Here is a 23,243-nt window from a genome sequence, read left to right on the forward strand (position 1 = left end):
CATCACCTGGATACTGGCTGGAAGAAAAGCGCCTAACACGCCAGCTCCCCTGACCCATGCGTCCCTTTTGATGTTAAAAAACAGGGCTCCCGACCTTGCTTTATACACGAGTAGGGCAGACACATCAACAGCACCATAAAAATGAACTGTGGTGGGCCTCTTTTGCTGCATGCCGCAGTGAACTATGGAAACTATTCCAGCTTCTGCAATTCACTCCCGAGTCTGGCAGAGTGGAATGATTTCAATCTGCTTTCTGCCAAAATTCCACTGAGCAGAACTGGGCATAGGAATCGCTGTGCTGGATCAGAGCAAAGGCCTCTCTGTTCCAGCATTCTGTTCCCACAGTGGCCAACCAGATGCCTGTAAGAAATCCAGAATAGGACATGCATGCAATTGCACTGTCCCACTAGTGTTCCCCAGCAACAGGTATACTGGAGGTAATGTATAGTCATCATGACTAGTAGTCATTGATAGTCTTATCCTCCATGAATGTGTCTAATCCTCTTTTAAAACAGTCCAAATTGATGGTCGTCACTACATCTTGTGGTACTGAATGCCATAGTTTAACTATGCGCTGTGTGTGAAGAAGTGCTTCCTTTTAGCTGTCCTGAATCACCCACCATTCAGTTTCATGGGTTCTGGTATAAGAGAGAGGGAAAACCTTCTCCCTTCCACTTTAGCCACACTGTGCATAATTTTATACACATCTATCATGTCTTCTCTTACTCATTTTCTAAGTTAAAAAATCTCAAACGTTGTAACCTTTCCTGATAGGGGAGTTGGAGTTGCTCCAGCCCCCTAATCATTTTGGTGGCTCTTTTCTGCGCCTTTTCCATCTCTATGATATACTTTCTTAGGTTCAGTGACCAGAACAGTATTCCAGCTGTGGTTATACAATAGATTTGTATAAAGGTGTTATGACTTCGGCAGGTTTATTTTTGATTCCTTCCCTGATGATCCCCAAAATGGACTTTGCCCTTTTCACAGCAGTTCATAGAATCATAGAATAGTAGGGTTGGAAGGGGCCTAAAAGACCATTGAGTTCAACCCCCTGCTCAATGCAGGAATCCAAGTCAGAGCATCCCTGACAGATGGCTGTCCAGCCTCATCTTGAAGGCCTCCAGTGTGGGAGAGCCCACCACCTCCCTAGGGAATTGGTTCCATTGTCATATTGCTCTAACAGGAAGTTTTTCCTGATGTTCAGCCGGAATCTGGCTTCCTGTAACTTGAGCCCATTATTCCGTGTCCTGCACTCTGGGATGATGGAGAAGAGATCCTGGCCTTCTTTCTCTGTGACAACCTTTCAAGTACTTGAAGAGTGCTATCCTATCTCCCCTCAGTCTTCTCTTCTCAAGGCTAAACATGCCCAGTTCTTTCAGTCTCTCTTCACAGGCCTTTGTTTCCAGTCCTCTGATCATCTTTGTTGCCCTCCTCTGAACCCTCTCCAGTTTGTCTGCATCCTTCTTAAAGTGTGGTGCCCAGAACTGGACACAGTACTCCAGATGAGGCCTAACCAGTGCTGAGTACAGGGGAACTAGTACTTCCCAGGATTTGGAAGCTATGCTTCTCTTAATGCAGCCCAAAAGAGCATTTGCCTTTTTTGCAGCCACATCACATTGTTGGCTCATATTCTGTTTGTGATCAACAAACTATGCTGTAATTCTTACAAAAGACCTGTAAGGTAGGCCACTATTATCCTCATACTGCAAATGGTAGGGAAAGAGGTGAGATTAGAACTGGCACTCAGCTCATATTTATGCCCATTATGCTGTACCAGCTCTCAACATGAAAACTGGTGTGTCTGCTGATCATTCACCAGTCACGCTTTCTTTCTCTAGGCAAGTATGTGCTTCCTTTGATCCTAATATTTTGCCTCTGTATGCCATCTTGGGGGCCCTAGGTAGGGCCAAAAGTCAGTTTATAAATACTGTTTTGAATAAACAGACAATCAAACTTCAGTCACCTAGAGATAAGTGCCTTGCAGTTGTTGTGTATTCTCACATACCATGGAATAAAGGAGGTGATCAAGAATCCTTGATCTTCACAAAAGTGGTTGGTTCCCTTTCAGTTCACTAAAACCAGATTCACCCCTTGAACATATCAATAAATCTAAGGTTGATGTGCATTTCAGACTTGCTAATCTTGGGATAACTGGTTGTGTGGATATAGGACACTTATAGCAGACAAGGAACAGATGATTGCAAAGTGAGATTACCAATGTCTCCAGTGCGCTCTCCATGCATGAAAAAAATGTTTCTGTAAAGGTTGCCTTGAAGTTCCATCATGTATCACCGAGGGATTGTGAGGCACGGGGGAAATGGGGACCGTGCAGCTCTTGCAGGGCAGTCCAGCAAAGGCTTCAGTTGAGCTGAGTGAGTTAACCTGCAGTGAAGACAATTTACTCCATCTAGAGGCCGTTTCTATGTATTGTTTGTGGTGCTTGTACCAGATCACCAGCCTCAAGGGGAGCTACAGCTGTGCTTATGAGTTTTGCCCCAAACATTCATTCGTTACATATCATCAGGCAGATTCTGGCACTACTTCTCCTCCTCCTCTTTTTCCTATAGGGATGAAGCGGCCCCTGAGCCCGTCCCACTCCCCTGGGAGCGGCATCTGTGGGAACCTCACGGAGAGCACGAGCATAGGCTGTACGCCAGAGCAGCGCTCCAAAAGGGAGAAGAAGCGCCCATCGTTCACCCTCTGTGAGGTGTGCAATATCCAGCTCAATTCAGCTGTACAGGCCCAGATCCACTACAATGGGAAGACCCACCAGAAGCGCCTCAGGCAGCTCAGCAAAGGCAAAGCCCCAGCAGGTCAAGGTAAGGCCCAGAACGTATGCAAGGTCTCCAGGAAGTGCAGTGGAGAGCCTGAAATGGGATGTGGCCTTCAACACCACAGTATTTCCAAGGCTGGTGACCCAGCACCCTTCACAGATTTTGGACTATAGTTCCTGTAGTCTCTTACCATTGGCCGTGCTGGCTGTGGCTGATGGGCATTGTAGTTCAAAAGATCTGGAGGGCACATGTTGCCTACCCTTGGCCTGTTCCTACATGCTTAAGGGCAGCCGGTATGATGCTGCTGTTTCTGCACGGCAGAACTCGTCAACCTCAGCTGTCCAAAGGTCTCCTGATTTTCTACGTGATTCTGCCCTTTCTTCCTTGCTGCCCCTTCTACCTGGGCCACCCTCCCAGAACACCTGTGTGGCGCCGTGTCTCTGTCACCTCCTTCAAATCCATCCTCAAAACCTACCGTTTCCGTGAAGCCTTTGGCTTAACCCCTTAGTTCTCACGTATATAAATAAATTTTTTTGTGAGGATTTTAAAGAAGTGCAGATCAATGGGACAGAATGGACTGATGAATGAACACATGTGGAACTGACTTGGGTGGAAATAGACTGATACAGCTGTCTTGCTTGAAGCTAAGCTTAACTGAGCTGGGTGCATATTCTTCCCTTGTTTACCTTCCCCTCCATCTTCCTTCCTTCTGTTGCCTCCCCTGTGTAAAATTTCAGACCATGAGCTTCTGGTGGCAAGAACCTGTCTTTCTGTTGTTACTCTGTAAAGCAGGGGGGTTGAATCCCTTTCAGCACAAGAGCTGAATTCAGTTTCTCAGAAACACTCCGTGGGTGGGGGGTGTAGGTGTGGGTTTTCGGGCGGGGGGAAGGTAAAATGGGTGGGGCCAAAATATTAAAAATGCCTGCCTATTTTCGCTGAAAGCTATTCCTGCAATTAAGACCTTTTCGAATGGGGAGGAAATCATGCAAAAGCCAGGAGAGCATCAAACGAGAAGCAGGAAAGCAGGAACTACCTGGTGATGTAGAGAAGGGGCATGGTCATCTGGGAACCCCAGAGGTCCGGATTGGCTCCCCTGGTGGGCTGGATTTGGTCCCCAAGCCAGAGGTTCAACACGCTTACTGAAAAGTGTTATGTAGACGGCACTACAGAAATGATATATTAATCATAGTCTTCAAGCAGCAAAATGTGGTTTCTGTTTTCTTTCTCTCGGTATGAAGGGAGCGATAAAGGTCCATCTAAAGGTTATTAATTTTAAACCTGACTACTCAGAGATATACATAAGTTACTCACCAAGCTTTCACCAGTAGCTTAATAGGTTAAATCTTTAGTAGATTAATTGATGAAGGCAAACTTTTTTGGTTTTATTGTTACTATTTATTAATAATACTTGCATGCCACTTAATATAATAAAAACTCAATCTGGTTTACATACAGAAGTATTACAATCACCATTAAAATACACTGATAGTACATAATTGGTGTGGTGTAGTGGCAAGAGTGTTGGACTAGGAGCTGGGAGATCCGGGTTCTAGTCCCCACTCGGCCATGGAAGCTCACTGGGTGACTTTGGGCCAGTCACAGACTCTCAGCCCAGCCTACCTCACAGGGTTGTTGTTGTGAGGATAAAATGGAGAGGAGGAGGATAATGTAAGCCGCCTTGGGTTCCTTGCAAGAGGAAAAAAGGCGGGGTATAAATGCAATAAATAAATAAATAAATAATTACAATGATGACAACTAACATAAATAAATAGAAAGAAAGCAAGAATGGAGCAGGAACATGATTACCAATTACAAGCCTGGGAAAACTTAAGCTTTTTAAGCCAATTTTGGTTTTGCCGGGGTTACTAGGAAACAAAATAAAAATAGCAATGATGGCCTTTCTTTCTAACAAGTACCTTTTATTTATTAAACTGTCAATTATCTCACACTCCACACTAACTTTGATATATCAGAAGGGCACTTATATTGAGTTTTTCGTAATAGGCAAATTTTATTTAAATACGACAGATCCAAACTGGTTAAAGGACAGTTGACCAGTCAGCTTTAACTTGTTTAATCATTTGACTGCCCCAAATATAAGACATTTAACTGTCTGATTTAATGAAATTATACAATTTAGGAGTAGACTATGGGTGTTTTTAATAGGTGACACTAAGGCATGCTGCAAACACAAAATGCCCTAACCATGGTTAGAAGATTGACAGCACCCTGTAGGCTTGCATACTTCTTCCTCCTCTGTCTTTCACATGAACTCCCTCCTCTATTTCCTTTTTAGGGCTAACCATAGTTAGAATTGCATTTCATCTTAGTTTTCTGTAAACATTGTTTAGCTCAAACTTCCGTTTGCAAAGCCAATTCTAACCATGGTTTCAAACAAAGTTTTTGAATGATCTGTGCTTAGCTCTAACACTGGTTCAGAAATAATGCTAACTCCAAATAATGTGTTACTGAAACTGTATGGAAATAACATGTTCCATGCGTGCTGGCCCTGCCTGCCCCACCCCTAATCTCGGCACGTTGAGCGTGAAGGTCTGAAGGGAGATTGTGTGTGGTGCATCGAAGGCACATCGAAGCCTCCTTGATCCATTGACTCCATCAGTGGCACAACAGCTTTAACTCAAGACTTCAATAAGAAAGACTGCCCTAGTTACAGCACCGGTAGTCTCAGAAAAAGAGCATAAACAATTGGGGAATCGCTGATTCATTACAGGACAATTCTCTCTACCGTAATTCACAGCATGAACCAATCCTGGGCAGGTAAATAATCCACCTGGGGCTCATCTCTGCCAAAGTGTATGAGGAGGAACAGAGCCCATGGCTGCTAAGTCCTTCTCTAGTATCTCTCCCTGGTGCTTTTCCTCCAGAATAGGTTCTTCAGCAAAATGCCACCGCCTTCAGCCTTGGGCAGCTAACTCTGTTGAGTCCTCTTTGGAGTCTGCTCTTAAAGGGGCAATGTAGAAAGAGGGTCAGGTCTCTTCTATCCCCAGTAAGTTCAGTGGCTCCAGGAAAAAGGGTGGAGGAGCCAAGACTCTGGTGTCTCCTGTGCAAGTAGCTATTCTTCCCGCCTGTTCTGGCACTCTCTCCTTTTGTCTGTGCCTCTGTCCAGTCCCCTGTCCCTTCCCCACCTTCCCTGCCCCCTGCCCCCCATCTCCTCTTTCCCTTTTATCCTGTGCCTGCCAGCTTCTCCTGCCCTCCTTCTCTTCGCCCCCATCCTGCTCCAGGTGGACCTACTTATGCCCATCAGCATGAGCCGTGAGTGTGCTGGTCAGTGCTGTCATTCATTCGCGCCTCGCTGCTTGCAGCCGCCCCAACACAGCCAGTCCCAAGGAGCCCAGCAGCTGGCAGGGCCTGGGGTGGCCTGGCTACGTAGGATCTGACGGGACCCTGGTAACAGGCGGTGCCCTGCTGCTCCCTCACAGAGGTCCTAAGCATGTTCACTTGAATGTGCTTTGTACCTCCCTGCAGATCTTTGTGTGAAGGTTGGGAATGAAGCCGTGGGGGAGAGGGGCGCTGGAGATGGAGCTTGCACATGTGGCCCACGCCCTCCTCACGTGTCACTTCTTCCAAGGCCAGGGAGAGGAGTTCCTGAGCAAGAGGAGAGAGGGCTGTGTTAGCCTGTGGGATGCTTGTTGTTCAGTCATTCAGTCGTGTCCGACTCTTCGTGACCCCATGGACCATAGCACGCCAGGCCTTCCAGTCCTGCGCTCTCTCCCGGAGTGTGCTCAAGTTCATATTCATTGCATCAGTGATGCTATCTAGCCATCTCATCCTCTGTCGTCCCCTTCTCCTTTTGCCTTCAGTCTTTCCCAGCATCAGGGTCTTTTCCAGAGAGTTTTCTCTTCGCATTAGGTGGCCAAAATATTGGAGCTTCAGCTTCAGTATCTGTCCTTCCAATGAGCACTCAGGGTTGATTTCCTTTAGGATGGACTGATTTGACCTCCTTGCAGTCCAGGGGACTCGTAAGAGTCTTCCCCAGCACCACAGTTCGAAAGCATCAATTCTTCGGCGCTCAGCCTTCCTTATAGTCCAGCTCTCACAGCCATACATTACTACTGGGAAAACCATAGCTTTGATTAGACGGACCTTTGTCGGCAAGGTGATGTCTCTGCTTCTTACTATGCTGTCTAGGTTTGCCATAGCTTTCCTCCCAAGGAGCAAGCGTCTTTTAATTTCATGGCTACAGTCACCGTCTGCGGTGATCTTGGAGCCCAAGAAAGTAAAATCTGTCACTGCTTCCATTTCTTCCCCTTCTATATGCCAGGAAGTGATGGGGCCAGATGCCATGATCTTAGTTTTTTTAATGTTGAGTTTCAAACCAGCTTTTGCACTCTCCTCTTTCACCCTCAACAAGAGGCTCTTGAGATCCTCTTCGCTTTCTGCCATTAGGGTGGTATCGTCTGCATATCAGAGGTTGTTGATAATTCTCCCGGCAATCTTAATTCCGACCTGTGATTCATCCAACCCAGCGTTTCTCATGATGTACTCTGCATATAAGTTAAATAAGCAGGGTGACAATATGCAGCCTTGTCGTACTCCTTTCCCAATTTTGAACCACTCGGTTGTTCCATGTCTGGTTCTTACTGTTGCTTCTTGACCCTGGTACAGGTTTCTCAGGAGACAGGTAAGGTGGTCTGGTACTCCCATCTCTTTAAGAATTTGCCACATTTTGTTGTGATCCACACAATCAAAGGCTTTAGCGTAGTCAATGAAGCAGAAATAGACGTTTTTCTGGAATTCTCTTGCTTTCTCCATGATCCAGCGAACATTGGCGATTTGATCTCTAGTTCCTCTGCCTCTTCGAAACCCAGCTTGTACTTCCGGTAGTTCTCGGTTCGCATACTGCTGAAGCCTAGCTTGTAGGATTTTGAGCATCACCTTGCTGGCATGTGAAATGAGCGCAATTGTGCGGTAGTTTGAACACTCTTTGGCGTTGCCCTTCTTTGGAATTGGAATGTAAAATGACCTTTTCCAGTCTTGCGGCCATTGTTGAGTGTTCCAAATTTGTTGGCATATTGAATGCAGCACTTCAACAGCATCATCTTTTAGGATTTTAAATAGCTCAGCTGGAATACTGTCATCTCCGCTAGCTTTGTTGTTACTAATGCTTCCTAAGACCCACTTGACTTCACTCTCGAGGATGTCCAGCTCAAGTTCAGTGACCGCACTATCATGGCTATCAGGGACATTAAGATCTTTTCTGTATAGTTACTCTGTGTATTCTTGCCACCTCTTCTTAATCTCATCTGCTTCTGTTAGGTCCCTGCCTTCTTTGTCCTTTATCATGCCCGTCAAAACGTTCCCTTGAGATCTCCAATTTTCTTGAAGAGATCTCTAGTCTTTCCCATTCTGTTGTTTTCCTCGATTTCTTTGCATTGTTCATTTAAGAAGGCCTTCTTGTCTCTCCTTGCTATTCTCTGGAACTCTGCATTCAGTTGGATATATCTTCCCCTTTCTCCCTTGCTTTTCACTTCCCTTCGTCAGCTACTTGTAAAGCCTCATCAGACAGCCACTTGGCTTTCTTGCATTTCTTTTTCTTTGGGATGGATTTCGTTGCTGCCTCCTGAACAATGTTACGGACCTCCGTCCATAGTTCCTCAGGCACTCTGTCTATCAGGTCTAATCCCTGAAATCTATTCCTCACCTCCACTGTATATTCATAAGGGATATGATTGAGGTCATACCGGAATGGTTTAGTGGTTTTCCTTACGTTCTTCAATTTAAGCTGAAATTTTGCAAGAAGAAGCTCATGATCTGAGCCACAGTCAGCTCCAGGTATTGTTTTTACTGACTGTATAGAGGCTCTCCATCTTTGGCTGCAAAGGACATAATCAATCTGATTTCGATGCTACTGATCTCCTAATCATGGGTAGGAGACTGGGCAGTGTTACAACTGCACTGAGTCTAAGAATGCAGTTTTTAAGACTTTGACAGTAACTGCAGTGTAGAAAGCAAAAGAGAGTTGTTTCAAAATGAAATGTACATTCTAGCTCAGTCTTTCTCAGTCTCCACATGTATTGAGCCATTAGCTGTGCTAGCTGGGAATGATGGAAGCTGTAGTCCAACACATCCTGAGGGCACCAAGTTGGGAAATGCAGAAGTTACATTCTAGACAATGTAGAAGTTACATTCAAATTGCACACACTGGAGAGTCAAAAGCTGACTTCAGCTGGGTACTGGATTTTGGTTTTGACTTCTCTCTGTTCAAATCTCTCATTCATTTTAACTATGTACATTCTAAGGCTGTAATTGTATAGCTATTTACCTGGGTGTACGCCCCATTGAACTTAATGAGACTTAGGCCTAAACTAGATGCTACGTTAAATATGTAGCATGCAGCTGATTCCATCTTTTTAAAAACCTCTTAAGTCAGTCCCCAAGAGCTCTGATCCAGATTGGGACCACTGCATACAGGCAGGGGAGAACACAGCTTTCCACCCAGCTGCGTTCCTCCCTATATTTCCACCACACACACACACACATTCAGGGGCTAAAAAAAGAGGAAAACCCCATTGCCGCAGTGGGGCTCCGTGTGCTTACTTCAAGGGGGGGGGGAGTGAGGATCAGCTGCATGCTACGTATTTAACACAGTGTGTAGTTTACCCATTAGTTCTGAGTGTACAAGTATAAGATTGTGCAGAAATTGGTGTATTAAATCATAGAGTCGGAAGGTACCTCGGAGCTCATCTAGTCCAACTCCCTGCTCAATGCAGGCTCTGCAGTGCAAGATGCAGCTACAGCGTCCCTGACAGATGGCCATTCAGCCTCTGCTTAAACCTCCACTGAAGGAAAACCCACCACCTCCCAAGGCAATCTGTTCCACTACTGAACAGCTCCCACTGCTAGGAAGTTTCTCCTAATGTTTAGCCAAAATTTGCTTCCCTGCAATTTCCACCTGTTGGTTATAGCCCAGCTTTTGAAAGCAGTAGAGAGGAGAGAGATAGTTCTCCTCCATCTTCGGCCTTTCAGGTATTTGAAGACTGCTATCATGTCTCCCCTTAATCTTCTCTTCTCCAGGAACCAGCTCTTTCAACCATTCCTCATAGGATTTGGCTTCCAGACCCCTCACCATCCTAGCTGCTGTTCTCTGGATGCTCTTGTCGATGTCCTTCTTGAAATGGGGTGTCCAGAACTTGAGTCGGTACTCCAAATGTGGCCTAACTAACACAGAATAGAGCGGAACTATTACTTCCCGTGGTATGGACACTCTACTTCTGTACTGCAGCCCAAGATTGCATTAACTTTCTTAGCTGACACATCACACTGCTGGCTCACATTCAGGTTGTGATCCACGAAGACACCCAGGTCCTTTTCATATGTATCTCTGTTGAATCTCATCTCGTTAGATTCAGCCCAGTGTTCCAGCCTGTCTAGATTCTTTTGAATTTTGATCCTGCCTTCTGTGGTGTTGGCTATCCCTTCTAGCTTCATCTCCTTTGCAGATTATCATCAGCCTCTCTACATTCTTCTCCATGTCTGTAAGATGATCAGTAGGGTCCCATGGCAAGCGACGCTAACGAGAAAAGGAGTCCAAGATGGGTGGGAGCTTTTAAAAAAGGAAATTCTCAAGGCACAATTACAAACAATTCCAACAAGAAGAAAAGGTGGAAGACAACAGAAGAAGCCAATATGGCTTCACAAAAAGCTTAGAGATGACCTGAAAACAAAAAAGGACACATATAGGAAGTGGAAAGAAGGCCAAGCAACAAAGGAAGAGTACAGGCAGGTAGCACAGAATTGCAGGGATGGCGTCAGGAAGGCTAAAGATGAGAATGAGCTGAGGTTAGCAAGGGATGCCAAAAGCAACAAAAATGTTTTCTTCAGCTACGTGCATAGTAAAAGACAGAGGAAAGAAATGGTTGTTCAGCTATTAAATAAGGATGGCAAAATGATAACAGATGACAAGGAAAAGGCAGAGGTGCTCAATTCCTACTTTGGCTCAGTCTTCTCCCAAAAGAGGGTCTATGACCCCCCTGGAAAAGGCGAAGTACAGACTGAAGGGGCAGGATTGCAGTTTGAGATCAACAGGCATATGGTCAAGGAACACCTCATTACTTTGAATGAGTTCACATCTCCAGGGCCAGATGAACTGCATCCTAGAGTAATAAAGGAACTGGCAGAAGAACTCTCGGAACCGCTGTCTATTCTCTTTGAGCAATCATGGAGGACGGGGGAAGTGCCAGAGGACTGGAGGAGGGCTAATGTTGTCCCTATCTTCAAAAAGGGTAAAATGGAGGAACCTGTGAACTACAGACCAGTCAGTCTGACATCAATCCCTGGGAAAATTCTGGAGCAGATGATAAAGCAATCCATCTGTAAGCACCTTGAAAACAATGCTGTGATTACTCGAAGCCAACATGGATTTGTCAAAAACAAGTCCTGGCAGACAAATCTGATCTCATTTTTTGATCAAGTCACCTCCCTTGTGGACCATGGGAATGCTGTAGACATAATATACCTCGATTTCAGCAAAGCTTTTGACAAAGTGCCCCATGATATCCTGATGAGCAAACTAGCTCAAAGTGGGCTAGATGAAACAATGATCCGGTGGATCCACAGTTGGCTACAGAATCGGACTCAAAGAGTGCTTATCAATGGGACCTTCTCAAACTAGGGAGAGGTAACGAGTGGGGTTACCGCAGGGCTCAGTCCTGGGCCCAGTGCTCTTCCACATTTTTATTAGTGACTTGGAGGAGGAGGTGCAGGGAATGCTGATCAGATTTGCAGATGACACAAAACTGGGCAGGATAGCTAATACTTTGGAAGACAGAAACAAAATTCAAAGTGATCTTGATAGGCTGGAGCGCTGGGCATAAAACAACAGAATGGCATTTTATAGGGATAAATGCCAAGTTCTGCACATAGGAAAAAGAAACCAAATGCACAGTTACAAGATGGGGGATACGTGGCTCAACAATACTACAAGTGAGAAGGATCTTGGAATTGTTGTCGATCACAAGCGGAATATGAGCCAACAATGTGATGTGGCTGCAAAAAAGGCAAATGCTCTTTTGGGCTGCATTAATAGAAGCATAGCTCCCAAATCCCGGGAAGTACTAGTTCCCCTCTACTCAGCACTGGTTAGGCCTCATCTGGGCTACTGTGTCCAGTTCTGGGTACCACACTTTAAGAAGGATGCAGACAAACTGGAGAGGGTTCAGAGGAGGGCAACAAAGATGATCAGGGGACTGGAAACAAAGCCCTATGAAGGAGACTGAAAGAACTGGGCCTGTTTAGCCTTGAGAAGAAAAGACTGAGGGGAGATATGAGAGCGCTCCTCAAGGACTTGAAAGGTTGTCACAGAGAGGAAGGCCAGGATCTCTTCTCGATCATCCCAGAGTGCAGAACACAGAATCATGGGCTCAAGTTACAGGAAGCCAGATTCCAGCTGAACATCAGGAAAAACTTCCTGACTGTTAGAGCAATATGACAGTGGAACCCATTACCTAGGTGGGTGGTGGGCTGTCCCACACTGGAGGCGTTCAAGATGAGGCTGGACAGCCATCTGTCAGGGATGCTCTGACTTGGATTCCTGCATTGAGCAGGGGGTTGGACTCGATGGCCTTGTAGGCCCCTTCCAACCCTACTATTCTATGATTCTATGATTCCATGTCATTTATAAAAAATGATGAACATCACAGGGCCTAGGACAAGGCCTGTGGCACTTCACTCGAGATGTCCCTCGAGGAGGATGCTGAGCCATTAGTTAGCACTCATCGAGTAGTTGCTCAACCAGCAGCAGGTCTACCTAATTGTAGTTATTGTCCAACCCACATTTTACCATCTTGTCAACAAGCATATCATGTCGACCTTGTCAAAAACACTGCTGAAATCAAGATATACTATGTGTCCACAGCATTCCCATGATCTACCAAACTAGTCACTTCATCAAAAAAAGGAGATAAGATAGGTCTGGCATAACGTATTCCTGAGAAATGCATGTTGATTCCTAGTAATCAGTGCATTATTTTCTAGATGCTCATAGACTGACTGCTTAATCATCTGTTCGAGGAATTTGCCAGGTATTGATGTCAGGCTGATCAATGTATAATTTTCTTTATCTACCTTCTTGAAGATGGGGATAACATTTGCCTTTCTCCAGACTTCTGGTGTCTCACCTGTTCTGGTGCCTCACCAGTATATAACTGTCATTCTATTAGCGCAAATGACGTTGCGCTAGCAGAAACTAGGTTCTGAACTATGCGCAAGAGAAGAATCCAATTAAAGTTACATTTGCACAAATGTTTCTACACAAGTGTGGCTGCACAAGTGGTTTTGCATAACTCTTGTGCAACCTGTTGTGCAACTCGTTGTGCAATGCATTGTACATTTCACTTGTGCAACACATTGCACAATGGCTTGCGCAACCAGTTGCACAAACATAATGGGCAACTTCTTGCACAACAGAAAGATTCAGCGGAGCTCCACTAACGCTATTTGCATTTGCAGAATGTCACTGTTGCATACTGCCCCAGGAGTTCTCGGAGATTACAAACAGCAGCTCTGAAATAACATCTGCAAGCACCTTCAGCACCCAGGGATGTAATTCTTCCGGCTCTTGAGACTTGAACTCATTTAAGGTAGCTAAGTGCTCTCTAACCATGTCCTTATTTATTTTGGGCTGCAAATCCCTCCATATATCCTTGTTTTCCTTGTCCCAAGTTAAACACAACTTCCCTTACGGGAGAAAACTGGGTCAAAATAGGAGTTGAGTAGTTCTGCCTTCTCTCCATCACCTGTAAACCGTCTTCAGTAAGCAGCAGACCTTCCCCTTCCTTGATCTTCTTCCTGTGCCTAACATAGCCAGAGGAGCCCTTTTTGTTGTTTTTAGCATCCCTCACACGCCTCCACTCATTCTGGGCCTTCACCTTTGTGACATCATTCGTACAGGTTCAGGCAACATTGTTGTCCTCCTCCGTGGTAATACACCCCTCCTTCCATATCCTACCCATGAGCCTTTTAAGTCTTGTCTCATCACAGAGCCACCTGTGCAGCCACACAGACTTTTTAAAATGTCCCCCATTTTCCTTGTCATGGGAATAGTTTGTGATTGTGCTTTTAGTGTTTCAGTTTTCAGGATCTCCCATCCCCGTTGAACTCTTTTTCCCTTCAAGATTTCCAGCCATGGAATCCCATCCCACTTCTCCTTGAGCTTTTAGAAACTGTCTTTCCTAAAGTTCAAAGTACACATCCGACTAAGCTTAGTTTTCACGGCCTGCTGTATCACCAATTCCAAGTGTACATGGTCACTTTCCCCTAAGGCTCCTGCCACTTTCACTTCATCTACCATTTTTCCCCTGTTTGTCCGAATTAAGTCCAGGACAGCAGATCCCCTTGTACCTTTTTCCATCTTCTGAGAGATGAAGTTGTCAGCAAGACAAGTCAGAAACATATTGGATGTTCCATTCTTTGCAGAGTTCTAGCAGGTGTCAGAATAGTTGAGATTCCCCATTACTACTACTGCTTGCCTCTGCGAAAGTATTGTCATTTGTTCCAGGAAGGCCCCATCCATGTCTTCTGGCTGGCTGGGCAGTCTGTAGTAAACTGCCTCAACAGGATCACTGTTGTTTCTCCCTCCCTCTGTCTTTACCCAAATGCTTTCACCAGCCTTCCATTCTCAGAATCACGGATTTCCACACAGGTGTATACATTCCTCACAGATAACACTACTCCCCCTCCCTTCCTGTTGAACAAGGTATGCCCTTCAGTGGCTATATCGCAAGTCTCAGTGATACCTATCAGATTGTATTTACTATCTCATATTAGGATTTCAAGTTCATCCTATTTGTTTCCCATGCTCTTTGGGTTAGTATATAGACATCGGAGGCCATGGGTGTTGCACCGTCCCAGTTTCCCTGCTGTATTTCCCTGCAGCTTACTGCGATCCACCTCCACTCTCATGTCTCCTCCTTTCTCCTTTGTCTTCTTTTCTGTAATACTTGGCTCAGTAGTTGGCTCTGGGCTCCCCCCCCCCCCAGGAGTTAGTTTAAAGCCCTCCTGATCAGGTTTGCAGGGCTCCTGCCGAAAACACCCTTCCCAGTCCCCGGGAGGCGCACCCCGGCATCTGCAAGGAGTCCTTCATATTGGTGTCATGGGTCCACGTGAAACCAAACCTTTCCCAGCGGCACCATCTGCATAGCCAGCCGTTCACTTCCAGTGTCCTCCTTTCCCTACCAATGCCCTGGTCTTCGACAGGAAGGACTGATGAAAACACCATTTGCGTTCCCTATTCCTTCACTTTCCTATCCAGAGCCTCATAGTCTTTTGAGATCTAGTCAATATTTCTTCTGGCTGTATCATTTGTTCTCACATGGATCAACAGAAGAGGATAGTAGTCAGCTGGTTTGATGAGTCTTGGTAGCCTTCACTTCTTGAAAACATGCTCCAGAAAAGCAACACATCTCCCAAGATGGCATGTCTGGTGTGCACACAGCTGCCTCCATCCCTCTCATTTAGGAGTCTCCAGCCATTATCACACATCTGCTCCTCCTTGGGTTTGTGGTTAAATTCCTCCCATCCATCTGGACCTGAGTGCCTTCCTCAGTGTTCTGTGGAGTGCAGGGCTGTGTCCCATCTTCAGGTGGCTCCGGGGCACCCTCCATGGAAAGACATCTGCTCCTCCTTGAGTTGGTGGTAAAGCAACATGTGGCTGCCTAATGCCAGTTCAGAGAGATCTCAAAGTTATAAAGAGAAAGGTGAGGAGCAGGGGCCAAAAACATGGTCTGAGCTGTAGGAACTGCTAGGGTATTACGACCTCCATTGTGTTCATGACATTGGTGTAGAAATGCCACCATCAACCTTATTGTGAGTCATCTTTGCCAACTTCTCTGAACATGAATTCAGAAAGGAAAAGCTAAGCTGGGGGCAGTGCTAGCTTGTTTTTACTTGGCTGGCATCTTTTTCAGGAGGGGGGGCAGTGAAGCAGCTCATAAAAATCCTATGCATTTTGCTATATGATTAGAGGGAGTGAATACAATTTGCTGTTTAGTCATTCCAGTAATTTGTAAGCAGTGATGATTACCAGCCTGCATCTAGCCTGGGGTGGGAGGAGTATAATCAATGGCTCAGTGAACAGATCTTGGTTAAGGTGTATTGCACTGTTCTTTCAATTGATTCAGCACCATCCTGGTGTCAATCCCATTTCACTTACAGGTCAGCTTCCTCCACTATCGGATTTACCCGTCCTTAAAGTAACCTCACTTTCTTAAAGAGGTGTAATTTATAGAAATAATTCCAATGAGAAACGAGAGCCTTTGGCTCTAAGATCCAGACTTGGTTACTAATTCTGGAACTACCTGCTCTTTGCATACTAGTTCCTCATCTCAGCCCTTGTCAGCTTCTCGCATGATCTTCCTGAACCCAAGTTCCATCATTTTCCGTATCTAGAGTGGTGGGAGAAGTAGAGTTACACAACAGCGAATTAGACTAGATTCAGACAAACGTGTACATCCAACTTGCCATGCCCACTGGGGATGATAGGAGTTGAAGTACAACACGTCTGGAGGGCACCAGGTTGCGGGAAGCAGATGTACATCATCACTCAACACATCTTTCAGCGACTCAGTTGAATGTGTGAACTGCCTCCCCTAAAAAGCATTTTGTGAAGGTGATATAAAAGTTCTTGTCTTATCACTGATGGTTTTTCTTTTCACAAATGCAAGTCATCACTGATGATGTATGAATTTGCCCTCATAAATACATGTCTGTTTCTCTTTCACTACCCTGAGGGTTGTTCCACATCTTATGTTTTCTGCATTTGTACTAGGGGTTCCTGGGTTGTAGCATAACCATGTAGCATGAATCAGTTGCAGTAGCTCAGCTGCACTGGTGGAATCCCAGCGTGTATTTTCCAACAATGTTCCAGCATTTGTGCAGAGACTGGAGGGGGCAGTAAAGCCATACGTATCAGAGCCAGGTTCCCTGAAGCTGGTGTATGGGAGCAGTTGCAGAACCTGAATTGTGCATAGCTCCCTTCCTTGTTTGCTTTCCTTTCCAGTTCAGGGGTCTAGGGGGAAAGGAACAGGTTTTTAATAGGGATCCTCTATGCTCCTTGTTGTGCACTATACTGGCAAGGGGGCGGGGGCGGGGCTCTCACACATTATGCAACAGCAAACTACGTTTTTTAAATTTAAGCTGTAGAGGTTTTATTTGGAGGAGGGACTCCCATTTTTTGCAAACAGAAAAATGCTACCTGGAGTGGCTTCTGTTTCTTGGGTTGTCTCCACACTAGTTGTTTGATCTGGAATTGCCACCAGTCACACCCTCTTAGAAACTATCTAGATGACATCCCTGGCAACCCATAGAATGTCAGTGTTGTCCTCCTGTCTTTTTTCAGGCCTGATCTGTAGCAATGAAAGATAAATAAATGCAACTGCAGCACCAGCCTGTCCAATGCAGACTGGATTGAACTGTGTGCTGGACCCTTGCCTTTCCTGGCTTATAAAAGCGGCTAAGAGATGGGGGAACTGGCCAAGTGGTTAAGGATAGTGGTGAATGCCTCTTTACAACAAGGTGTGATTCCATCTTGCCTAAAAGAGGTGCTGGTGAGACCTTTGTTTAAAAATACCCTCCCTGAACTCCACCATGTTGGATAATTTCTGGCCAGTCTCCAGTATTCCATTCTTGGGCAAGGTGCTGGAGTGTGTGGTGGCTTCTCAGCTCCAGGGGTTTCTGGATGAGGTGGATTATCTAGATCCGTTTCAATCTGGTTTCAGGCCTGGCTATGGGACAGAGACTGCTTTGGTCACCTTGGTGGATGATCTATGTTTGGAACGGGACAGGGGGAGTGTGTCCCTGTTGGTTCTGCTGGACCTTTTGGTGACTTTCAATACCCTCAACCATTCTGCATGGGATGGGACTTGGGGGCACTGTTCTATGGTGGCTCTGGCCTTCTTTGAGGGGCAATTTCAGTAGGTGGTACTGGGGGACTCCAGCTCAACACTGCGGACACTGAGCTGTGGTGTCCCTCAGGGTTCCATCGTGTCCCCCATGCTATTTAATGTATACATGGAATCGCTGGGAGACGTTGCCTGAGGTTTTGGAGTTCCGTGCCACCATTATGCTGATCATGCCTAACACTTTATCTTCATCAAATCTAAGAAGGTTGTTCTAGTTCTGTTCGGTGACAGTATGTGATTTCGGTGATGGACTGGGTGAGGGCAAACAAATTGCAGCTTAATCCAGACAAGACAGAGGTGCTCCTGGGTAGTCTAAAAGCAGATCAGGGACCTGTGCTGGCTGGGGTTATACTTTCCTTGAAGACTGAGGTTTGCAGTTTGGGTGTACTCCTGGATTCAGCCCTAAACCTGGATGCCCAGGTTTCAGTGGTGGCCAGGAGTTGAGGCTGGTGCACCCACTGTGCCTTTTCTGGAGATGTCAGATCTGGCCATGGTGACACATGCCTTAGTTGCATCCCGTTCGGACTACTGAAATGCATTCTATGTGGGACTGCTTTTGAAAAATGTATGGAAACTTCAGTTGGTCCAGAAAGCTTCAGCCAGACTGCTGACTGGGCCCGGTTACAGTGATCACATGGGACTCCCTTGTTACCATAGTCTCACTTGCTACCAGTCTGTTTCCGGGTGCAATTCAAAGTTATGACCTATAAAGCCCTAAACGACTTGGGGCCAGGCTGTTTGAAAGTCCGCGTTCTCCCATACGAGAGAGCCCAGGGTTTAAGATCTTCAGGGGGGGTCCTTCTCTCGGTTTCATTGCCATCAGAAGCAGTGGGGCCTTCTAAGTGGCTGCTCTCAGGCTCTGGAACGTCCTGCTGAGAGAAGCTAGGCTGGCTCCTCTTGTTGTCTTTCTACCACCAGGCAAAGACATTTTTATTCAGGCAGGGCTTTGACATTTAAGCTAATGGGCTGCTGAAGGAGATTTTAACTGGTTGGGTGCAGTGTATTCCTTTTATCGTTATATTCCAAATTATGTTTTAAATTGATTTGCTTTTATGTTTTAATATCTGTATTTTATTATTGTTGGCCTCCTTGAGTGCCATTTTTGGCAGAAAGGCAGGATATAGATTTAATTAATAAATAAATATTGAGGGTTTTCAGGGTTATTAGAAGCTTCCTCTACTGGAACATCTTACTTCACCTCTAATTGCTTCCTGTTTGGCTCAGCACTACTGATGAACTGCCACTTACAGATTTTTATAAACGTATGAGTTTCAGCCCAAATAGGGCCCCCAACCTGACTTACCATTAGGACTTAAAACAATTTTATAGAATCATAGAATAGAATCATAGAATAGTAGGGCTGGAAGGGGCCTACAAGGCCATCAAGTCCAACCCCCTACTTAGTGCAGGAATCCAAGTCAGAGCATCCCTGACAGATGGCTGTCCAGCCCCGTCTTGAAGGCCTCCGGTGTGGGAGAGCCCACCACCTCCCTAGGGAATTGGTTCCATTGTCGTATTGCTCTAACAGTCAGGAGGTTTTTCCTGATGTTCAGCCGGAATCTGGCTTCCTGTAACTTGAGCCCATGATTCCGTGTCCTGCACTCTGGCATGATCAAGAAGAGATCCTGGCCTTCTTCTCTGTGACAACCTTTCAAGTACTTGAACAGTGCTATCATATCTCCCCTCGGTCTTCTCTTCTCAAGGCTAAACATGCCCAGTTCTTTCAGTCTCTCTTCATAGGGCTTTGTTTCCAGTCCCCTGATCACCTTTGTTGCCCTCCTCTGAACCCTCTCCAGTTTGTCTGCATCCTTCTGAAAGTGTGGTGCCCAGAACTGGACACAGTACTCCAGATGAGGCCTAACCAGTGCTGAGTACAGGGGAACTAGTACTTCCCAGGATTTGGAAGCTATGCTTCTACTAATGCATCCCAAAATAGCATTTGCCTTTTTTGCAGCCACATCACATTGTTGGCTCATATTCCGCTTGTGATCGACAATTCCAAGATCCTTCTCACTTGTAGTATTGTTGAGCCACGTATCCCCCATCTTGTAACTGTGCATTTGGTTTCTTTTTCCTAGGTGCAGAACTTGGCATTTATCCCTATTAAATGTCATTCTGTTGTTTTCTGCCCAGCGCTCCAGTCTATCCAGATCACTTTGAAGTTTGTTTCAGACTTTAGCTATCTTTAGCAAATTGTCTTCCAAACTTTAGCTATCCCTCCCAATTTTGTGTCATCTGCAAATCTGATCAGCATTCCCTGCACCTCCTCCTCCAAGTCATTAATAAAAATGTGGAAGAGCACTGGGCCCAGGACTAAGCCCTGCGGTACCCCACTCGTTACCTCTCCCCAGTTTGATAAGGTCCCATTGATAAGCACTCTTTGAGTCCGATTCTGTAGCCAACTGTGGATCTACCGGATTGTTGTTCCATCAAGCCCACTTTGAGCTAGTTTGCTCATCAGGATATCATGGGGCACTTTGTCGAAAGCTTTGCTGAAGTCGAGGTATATTATGTCTACAGCATTCCCACAGTCTACGAGGGAGGTTACTTGATCAAAAAATGAGATCAGATTTGTCTGCCAGGACTTGTTTTTGACAAATCCATGTTGGCTTCGAGTAATCACAGCATTGTTTTCAAGGTGCTTACAGATGGATTGCTTTATCATCTGCTCCAGAATTTTCCCAGGGATTGATGTCAGACTGACTGGTCTGTAGTTCACAGGTTCCTCCATTTTACCCTTTTTGAAGATAGGGGCAACATTAGCCCTCTTCCAGTCATCTGGCACTTCCCCCGTCCTCCATGATTTCTCAAAGAGAATAGACAGCGGTCTGAGAGTTCTTCTGCCAGTTTCTTTATTACTCTAGGATGCAGTTCATCTGGCCCTGGAGAAGTTCTTCATGCTGTGGCCAAACACATTCTTCCCATCCTTTGTGAGGTGCAACCCATCCCTTGCCAACAGCCCATCTTCCAGGAAGTATAGCCCGTGGTCCCAGAATCCAAATCTCTCTCGTCGGCACCACCTTCATAGCCAGTCATTCACCTGGAGTATTTTTCGTTCCCTTTCTATCCCTCTTCGAACTACTGGAAGGATGGATGAGAAAACTATCTGGGCCCCAAAGTTCTTGAGTTTCCTTCCCAAAGCTTCAAAGTCTGACGTGATTTCTTCGTAGCTCCGCTTGGCGGTATCATTTGTTCCCACATGGATGAGAAGAAAGGGATACGTGTCAGTGGGCTTTATGAGTGCAGGCAACCTTTCAGTCACATCTCTAATTCGTCCTCCTGGGAGACAACATACCTGGCGAGTCCACGGGTCTTCGCAACATACTTGGGTCTCGATCCCACACAGCAAGGAGTCTCCCACTACTACCACTCTTCTCTTCTTGTTGTTGTAGGCCTGGGTTTCATTGGCTCTGCTTGACTGACCTTCAGCCTCTTGCTCGCTCTCATGCGGGTTCCCCTGTAATTCTTCCTCTGCAGGCTGTCCTCCAGTCTCATTCTCAAGTACCTGGAAACGGTTCCCTAGTTCCACAGCCGCCACTGGTGCCGAGTGTCTTCTAGTTCTTCTGCTCCTAACTGTCACCCTTTTCCAAGGAGTATTCTCTACCTCATTTTTCCTCACCTCAACAGTTTCGTCTTCTGCCTCAGCTTGCTCTTGTGCTTCTAGTTTCTGTTCTTTGCTTTGCTGCTGTAGTTCCACCGTTCTGTCCAAGAACTCTTCGTGTTCTCTTATTCCCTGGAGGGTCGACAGTCGCCGCTCCAGTTCTCTTACCTTTTCTTCCAGCAGTGTGATGAACTTGCACTTGCTGCACGTGTAGGCCATGTTGTTCTCAGGCAAAAAAACAAACATTGCACACACCTTGCAGGTCACCACCACTGGAGAGTCTTGTCCTTCCATTGCCTCTTTTCCCTTTTTGTGTCTAGCTTTGTGATTGTTCTAGACTAGCCTGTGCCTGTTCTTCTACTCAGTAGAGGTTAAAAGCAGAGTCCCACTTGTGTGAAAGTGTGTGTTACAAGACAAATAAATGGGAAAAAAAGTTAGTTAAAAATAAAATAAATAAAATGAAAAATGAAAAAAAAAAGTTAGGGGCCTCCCCCTTGACCTCCCCTGCCGAACTCCCCTGGCCAACTCCTGTTTCCTCCCCCTGTTTGCTCCCCCTGTTCGCTCGCTCTCTGGGAGCTTGCTTGCTTCTGTAGTCCCTGGACCAGCTGGAGCAGCTTGCTCTGCTCTGCTCTGCTCAGCTCAGCTGGAAGGCGGGAATCAGACTCAATTTTAAAATTCTAAAAGATTTTTTTGGTCAGTTCTTGTTCTCTGGAAGGAAGGAACGTCACTGATTTCCCTTCACTATTTTGTCATTTATTTTATTGAAAGTGGGGCTAATTTGCTATAAAAGAAAAAAGAAGAAGAGGTTATAGGCCTCCTCACTCCTGGTGAACAGGACCTGACTAATTATGGAGCAGTTAAGAAGCAATTCAGTGGCCACAGTGAACAACAAACAATAGAAGCAGAAGTCACCTGGAGAAAGTTTCTAATTGAAGTTGCTGTGGATCTTTGCTGAACCAGGCCTACTTCTCACATTATAGTAGGATCCATGGGAATTGGCTTCCAGATAATATCACCATGCACTCTATTTCTAACGTTCAAGCTGTTGCTTATATAGCGAAAACACCATCACCTAAGCACAGGAGAGTGGTATCAGCAGGCTTGGGGGAGAATTCCAAGGTTTATAGAAGTATGAAAATCTTTAGGGGAAAAAAACCTTGAAGGGGAACCCCAAAACAGCCCACAGTGGACTGAATGTGCTCAGTGGCCACCAAATGCTGACTGATGGTTGTGAGGGTGGGGAACCGGGGGGAGGGAAAATGGAGTGTCTAGAATTCTAATCAGGGAGCACTGCACGCTGCAACATTCTGTTGCAGGTTCCATTTGTAGCTCTATATTAAGTGCTTTGTAGAACTACTGTTTTCATTCCACTTCCAAATGATTATGGAAAAGGAATACTCTGACACCTCTAAATAGCCCTAGTGTGGAAGCCACCTTGGTGATGTTAAAGACCCACAAAAAGAAAACTGCAAAGTGTGTTGGTGTTATGTATAAGGTTGAGCAAAGATTTCTCCATGGAGAACTTTAGGTTTTAATTTCCGTGTTGAGAGGATGTGTGTGTGAAAAGGGTTAAGAGTCCCCCTGCAATTTTTAGGGATGGTGGGTAGGGATGCTGGAGAAACTTGAGGTGAGCTTGGATTTCTAAGAATCTGACCTTGCGGAATCCACTGCAGAGCGACCCCCTCAGGCTGTGCGGAGTCCGTGGACTTTCAGATGTTTTTTTACTTTCCCAAAATGTACACATATTTATTCGTAGGAAAATACGCAAGTTTCTGCTGAGGAAAATTTGAATAGAATGGGGGACGATATGCGAAATGTTACGTACTAAGGTACATTATGAGAACTCTTACAAAACCTCTTAGGTAATTATTTGCGTACTTTTCCTCATGATAAAAAAAATTTGCATCCATCTGTGAGTGGACAATGGAACAAAAGGCACCTGACAATCTGTGA

The 23,243-nt window shown here is 45.6% G+C and overlaps 1 protein-coding gene across 1 annotated transcript in view; it reads left to right on the forward strand.

Annotated features, from left to right (window-relative positions):
* The first annotated feature begins 2,569 nt into the window (after positions 1–2,569).
* ZNF385C (zinc finger protein 385C) overlaps positions 2,570–23,243 on the forward strand; it is a 142,747-nt gene continuing 122,073 nt past the window's right edge. Inside the window, exon 1 of the mRNA XM_084808227.1 lies at positions 2,570–2,819. Within this exon, the coding sequence (XP_084664353.1) occupies positions 2,570–2,819 (250 nt within the window). The remainder of the gene's footprint in view (positions 2,820–23,243) is intronic.

The sequence above is a fragment of the Heloderma suspectum genome, chromosome 6 (genome assembly GCF_057233095.1).
Source record: "Heloderma suspectum isolate Gila_16-S chromosome 6, 16-S_ref, whole genome shotgun sequence".
In the NCBI taxonomy this organism is placed as follows: Eukaryota; Metazoa; Chordata; class Lepidosauria; order Squamata; family Helodermatidae; genus Heloderma; species Heloderma suspectum.